The 6,043-nt window shown below is 37.9% G+C and overlaps 1 protein-coding gene across 1 annotated transcript in view; it reads left to right on the top strand.

Annotated features, from left to right (window-relative positions):
• The first annotated feature begins 2,662 nt into the window (after positions 1 to 2,662).
• Positions 2,663 to 6,043, top strand: part of KAT6A (lysine acetyltransferase 6A) — a 162,774-nt gene continuing 159,393 nt past the window's right edge. The window contains exon 1 of the mRNA XM_007935019.1: positions 2,663 to 3,262. Coding sequence (XP_007933210.1) covers positions 2,663 to 3,262 — 600 coding nt within the window. The remainder of the gene's footprint in view (positions 3,263 to 6,043) is intronic.

Genomic DNA, 6,043 nt, shown 5'->3' with positions numbered 1-6,043 from the left:
GGTGGGCGGGCGGTGAACGGCCCAGGCCGCGGAGCCTCGGGCTGGGCTGTGCCGGGGAGCCCGCTCTCCCGCGGGGACGCGCCCACCGCCCCAGCCCCACCTGCGCCCGGTCGCTGGCCACCCGCGGCCCTGCCCCTTCTCCCTGCGCTCACTGGCGCTCCCTTTCTGGGCTCCGGCTGGGTGAGCGGAGATCCGAGCAGGGCAGAGGCGGCAAGTGGGGGTGACAGGCTGGCGGGTGTTGTGGTGCGGAGGAGGCAGCACGTGTGGTGTTGTGTCTGTCGGACTGTCAGCCCCGGCACTAGGAGGGAGACAGCAGGCTGCCTGTCAGCCTTCGGCTGGTTTGGACAGGAGCTGCCTGACCTGTCAGGCTCTGGGAGAAGCCTGCGTGCCTCTCACACCTCCTTTGAACCGGTCTCTGTGGAGTTTAGTGTTTGGAAGAGCTGGGAGTGGGAGATACATTGCACTTAACTCTTTCACGTGATTTCATTGTTAACTTACTCCTTGAGTTCTGTTCTCTTGTAATGGGACGGCGAAGCAATCCATTGGCAAACTGCAGGGTTGTGCTGTTCCAAGTTTTTAAAGTTTCTCGCTGTTTAAAAAGAGAGCGCGAAGATGTGTTTGGGGGTGGGAAATGGGGACCGAAGAAGAAGTCGCAAGCAAGTTGCGATTTCTCTCAAGCCGCTTATGTATTTTCAGAGAGTTAAGGTTCAAGTTTTCAAGTCTGTAGACTGGTTATTTTCTGAAGACCTGGAAACTGATGAAAATCTCAGCAGGAGAGACAATGACTAACTGTCATTCATTCTTTGACCTCTGATTTTACTCAATTAGAACGTTCCCAGCTTCTTAAATTCAGAATGTAACTTCACATTTAGTTTAGCGTTAATGCCTACATAATGAACTTTCTTGGAGTATTACTATGATTTTTGTTCTCTTGAGACCCTCACCACAATGAGGCATAGCTTTCTCAGGGACCATCTTCCTTGTAGTCAGCTAATTTTAAAATAAATCTTGGCTTAGGTTTGAGTGTTTGCTTCGGCCTTTTCTTTCCTATCCAAGTTAACAGTGCTGTCTCTTTCCTAAGGCCTATTAGTTTGTTTTCCTTTGGATTTTAATGTCACTCTCTTTTTTTTATTTTAATGTCACTCTTTTGAAAAGTTACTGTGAAACCCATTTTCCTAGCATTGTTTATATTGTAATGTAAATGATTCCCCAAGAGTAAGAACAGAAGTAATAACAACAAAAAATTAGCTAAGTAGAGTTAAATTTAGTTCTTTGGGCTAAAGAATTTATTTAGATTCAGATTTCATTGTTTTGGTGATTTTTTTTTTTTTTTTCTTATTTGTATTTGGCAGATTCTTGTGTGTTAGAGAAGATTCGCTTTGATCCTAGAAAGACAATTCTTGTTTATATGTTTTAAGCATTTATGTTCAACACAGGACAGCACTCTGCCAAACTTTCATGTCTTTATTGGATCTGACTCCTCTTTAGATTCACAAACAATACATAAATTTTTCTGTGCTGTTCTTTGATGTGTAATATGTGCATTTGATTCCAGGGACTCCGGGTCTTTCTTACTTCCAGTTTCTCTACAGATTGTTTGTGAACAATTTGACAGTTGTTACTCTTTTCAGTATATGGTTATCAGTATCTTAGTTTGGGTTAGGAAGTACTACAAGGAAGTAATTCTTAAAAGTTTGAATGAAATTGGATTATTTTAAAATTCTTTATGTACTTTTTCACACTTGGCTATTTTCAATGTTACTTTTGTTTCCATTTGGAATATTTAAGGTAATATTGTATGTGACATATGAGCTTACTTTGTGTAAATTATATTTGTTGTTTAATACATGAAGTAGTTAAAACTTTCGCAGTGGTCGTTTCTGTATCTATTTTTTTTATCCAGTCTGAATGTCTGGAATTTTGAAAGATGAAAGATTTACTGTTAATTTCATTGCAGGATTCTCTCTGCTAATCCAGTAGCTTGTTGAAGTGCTGAATAGTTACTTCTTGGGGAAAGATCAGGGAGGAGTTGTGTTCATAGACTGGTGAGCAGAGATTGCTGAGTACAGAATAGCCAGCACCCTTTGGGTTAGTTGTAGCCTAAGGTCATTCATAGAACATCTCATCTTGTTTACGCATTGTTTACTAATTACTAATTTCTTTTTTTTTTTCCTCCCCCTATTTTATTCCAGTGGTTTATGTACATGTTTGTTTTGGAATATTGATAGAAATATATTACAACTTATAAAGGTGTTCAGTAAACACTTGGTATTTACTTGGTTTTACGAGTTTCCAGCAGACCTTGATAGAAAACTGACCTTGTTTTAATTGTTTTTCAGGCATAAGAGGCACATTTTTTTAATGTGAAGCTGGGAATGAGATGTTCTTGAGTTCTTACAACTTTTTGAAGAGACCCATGTATGGTGCTATAAAGAAATTATTGGGAAGTATGAAGACATTTCATATTACAGGTTGTTTTGGTTTCTAAAATAATATCAAGAAGCATTCTATTTTATGAAAGGAGAAAAGACTCAGGCCAGAAAACTTGTATGCTATGGTTAACTGGTTCCCAGCCTCCGAGAATCTTGTTTTCCATGGTGTGAAACTTACTCAGCATCAGGATAAGGGATAGCGACTCTATGGATATACAGAATCCTTCACCATGGTAAAACTCGCTAACCCGCTGTACACAGAGTGGATTTTAGAGGCCATCAAAAAAGTGAAGAAGCAGAAACAGCGTCCTTCAGAGGAAAGGATATGCAATGCAGTATCTTCATCCCATGGCTTGGATCGGAAAACTGTTTTAGAACAATTAGAGTTGAGTGTTAAAGATGGAACAATTTTAAAAGTCTCTAATAAAGGACTCAATTCTTATAAAGATCCTGATAATCCTGGGCGAATAGCACTTCCTAAACCTCGAAACCATGGAAAATTGGATAATAAACAAAATGTGGATTGGAATAAACTGATCAAACGTGCAGTTGAGGGCTTGGCAGAGTCCGGTGGCTCAACTTTGAAAAGCATTGAACGTTTTTTGAAAGGTCAGAAGGATGTGTCTGCATTATTTGGAGGCAGTGCTGCCTCCGGCTTTCACCAGCAGTTACGATTGGCTATCAAACGTGCCGTTGGCCACGGCAGACTCCTTAAAGATGGACCCCTTTATCGGCTCAACACTAAAGCAACCAATGTGGATGGGAAAGAAAGTTGTGAGTCTCTTTCTTGTTTACCTCCAGTGTCACTCCTTCCACATGAGAAAGATAAGGTAAGGATGGTGTACATATCAGAGATCACAGAGTTGATGATATAGGATGCTTCAAGTTCTTGTTTTTTGGAAGTTATATTTGGTCAAATTTTGTGTTTGGGAATAATGCTGTTTTTCTATTGGTGAGTTCTAGATGTGAGAACTCAATAGATGGTGATTGTTCCTGATACTCTGAAGTACTTCATACTAAAGATTCAAAAGTATTAGATTTTGATCTAGCTAAAAAAACATATTTAGATTAGAATTAAAAAGGAGCATGTAACATTAAAACTTTCAAGTAAAGGTTTTTATAATAACTTAGTGCTGGAAGTTAATGAGCAGCCAAATACAGGAGACTTGAATTTGGAACAGGCAGCTGACTATATGAATTGTATTATTGTTATGATTTTTTTCCATTTTATTGCAGGTGATAATTAAACAGGAATTAGACTGATTGTCATGACCAATAATAGTAGCCTAGTAAAATTAGCCATTCTTATTTCTACTATTTGTGTTCTAGGTTTGCATATGATGAAGTCCTAAATGTTACTATTTCTGACAGCTGTAGTTAATGGGTCAGGGACACATGGAGAGTTGGGAGTTATGAGTATACCTTACTTTGCTTCAAGTTTTATGCTATTATTTTGTGCATTTGAAAGTATGCCTTAACAGTAAATTCTGCTCTTTAACTAGATTTTTGGGATGAGAATTTTATTACTAGCTTTTTCTTATTGACTCTAGTGCCTTAGCTATAAATTTAAGTGCTATAAATTCTAATTTTTGTGAAGGGTGGAAGTACTTTAAAACTACTGTACATTTTAGTACCCATTAAGGGAGCCCTGGTGGCACAGTGGTTAAAATGCTCAGCTGCAAACTAAAAGTTGGATGGTTTGAATACCAGCTGCTCTGAACACCAGCCATTCCACAGGAGAAAGATGAGGCAGTCTGCTTCCTTAAATGTACTGCCTTGGAAAACCGATGGGGCGGTTCTATTCTAATACAGGGTCACTGAGTCAGAATTGACTTGACAGCAGTGGGTTTTGTTTAGTAAACATTAATAAAAGTATCTTTTAATTTTGCTTGAGATCATGAAAGCGACTTCTAATGTGAGAAGACTGACTAATGTTAATAGTGAGTGTATTTAAAAATATAGGAGCTCTGGTAGCATAGTGCCTAAGGCACTTGACTGCCAACCAGAAGGCTGACGGTTCAAACCCACCAGCCACTCCTTGGAAGGAAGGTTGGGTAATCTACTTCCGTAGTGATACTGCCTGGGAAACCCAAGGAGGGGTCACTATGAGTTGGGTCTGACTCCACGGCACATAACAACAACAACATTTAAAAATATTTGAAATTTGATCTAAATTTATTGCAGTTGTTAACAGCCCACCAATTGACTACCTGTAGATTTTGTTTAAATAACAATCGAAAATTAACAATAGTTTTCTTTGATGGAATATTCAGAGATCTGTTTTAGAGTTCCATTTTCTCTGTGAAATTGAAGTAGAAAACATTTTCCTTGAAATAGAAAATACTTTCTTGGAGGTAGAAACATTTTCCTACTGATAGTACCCTTCAAAGTGATTCTGATAAAGTCATGAATTGATAGAAAATCTTCTTCTTAAAATGGTTTTTAATCATGTGAACATTAAGACTGGCAATTTAAGTTTAAGGTGGGTATGTAACTAAAATGCTGTATTCTGTGGTTCAGTGCTGTATGAACTATTATCTTTGAAAACAGTTTGTTGATCACATGTGACTGAAGTGAAATAAAATATAACAGTCTGAATTCTACAACTGTTATCAAATGATTAACAGGTTAACTGCTTACAGACAATAGGAATTTATAATTAGATGAATTCAGTGCCATACTTGTGAATTGAGTATTGTAAGTTGTTATTAGAATGCTTTGGGTGTTGGCTTTTCTAATACTTTTACTTGATGTTTTAATTTAAAAAAAAAAAAAAAATTAGCCTTAAATAAAATGTTAGTTGTGCATATTTTAGAAAGATGGTCACTGTAGGACAGTGCAGGACAGATTCGAATACTAGAATCCTGGCATTTTGAAAGGGACCTTGAGAATCATCCAGTCCATTATTCCTTGTTTTGTAATTGAGTTGAGAACCTTTGCTGAGGCATTGCATCGCACCTTTGCATTAAAAAAGTTTAATTCATTAGATCTACTGTTTTGCTTGGGAGCTCTGGAAGCCTAGTACCTAAGGCACTTGACTGCTAACCAGAAGGCTGGTAGTTCAAACCCACCAGCCACTCCTCAGAAGGAAGGTTGGACATTCTATTTCCAAAGAGATACTGCCTCAGAAACCCAAGGAGGGGTCCCTCTCAGTCGGGTCCGACTCTACGGCACATAACAACAACAACTGTTTTGCTTTGGTTAAAAATACTTTGGTTACACGCTTTATTATGTAGTGTTGATAAGCGCTATTTAAGTTAACTGAGGTAACTAAATTTCGAATATACATTTGGGAAATTTTTCTTTGAGTAGACTTCCATGTATATGTACTGATCTCATTGGAAAACTAATGAGAATATCTATGAAATCAGAGTTGATGAAATAGTCTATATTTTAATATGGAGTCTTATTTTAAGTAGTAAACATCCCTGAGTGACTTTACCCAAGGATAAGAAAACTCACATTCAGAATCATAATAGAGTGAACTCTAGGGTGAGGAATTAGTCCCCTTCCTGAACAAATTATATATATAAAATATATTGTATTTTATATACTTTCCTTTTCTCCAGGCTACCTAATCAATTCCTATACAGAATTGATTGGTGTGTTAT

This window comes from Orycteropus afer, unplaced genomic scaffold (genome assembly GCF_000298275.1).
Source record: "Orycteropus afer afer isolate SDZICR_OR568_19922 unplaced genomic scaffold, OryAfe1.0 scaffold00024, whole genome shotgun sequence".
Classification (NCBI taxonomy): domain Eukaryota; kingdom Metazoa; phylum Chordata; class Mammalia; order Tubulidentata; family Orycteropodidae; genus Orycteropus; species Orycteropus afer.
This window is presented reverse-complemented; position numbering and strand designations above follow the sequence as displayed.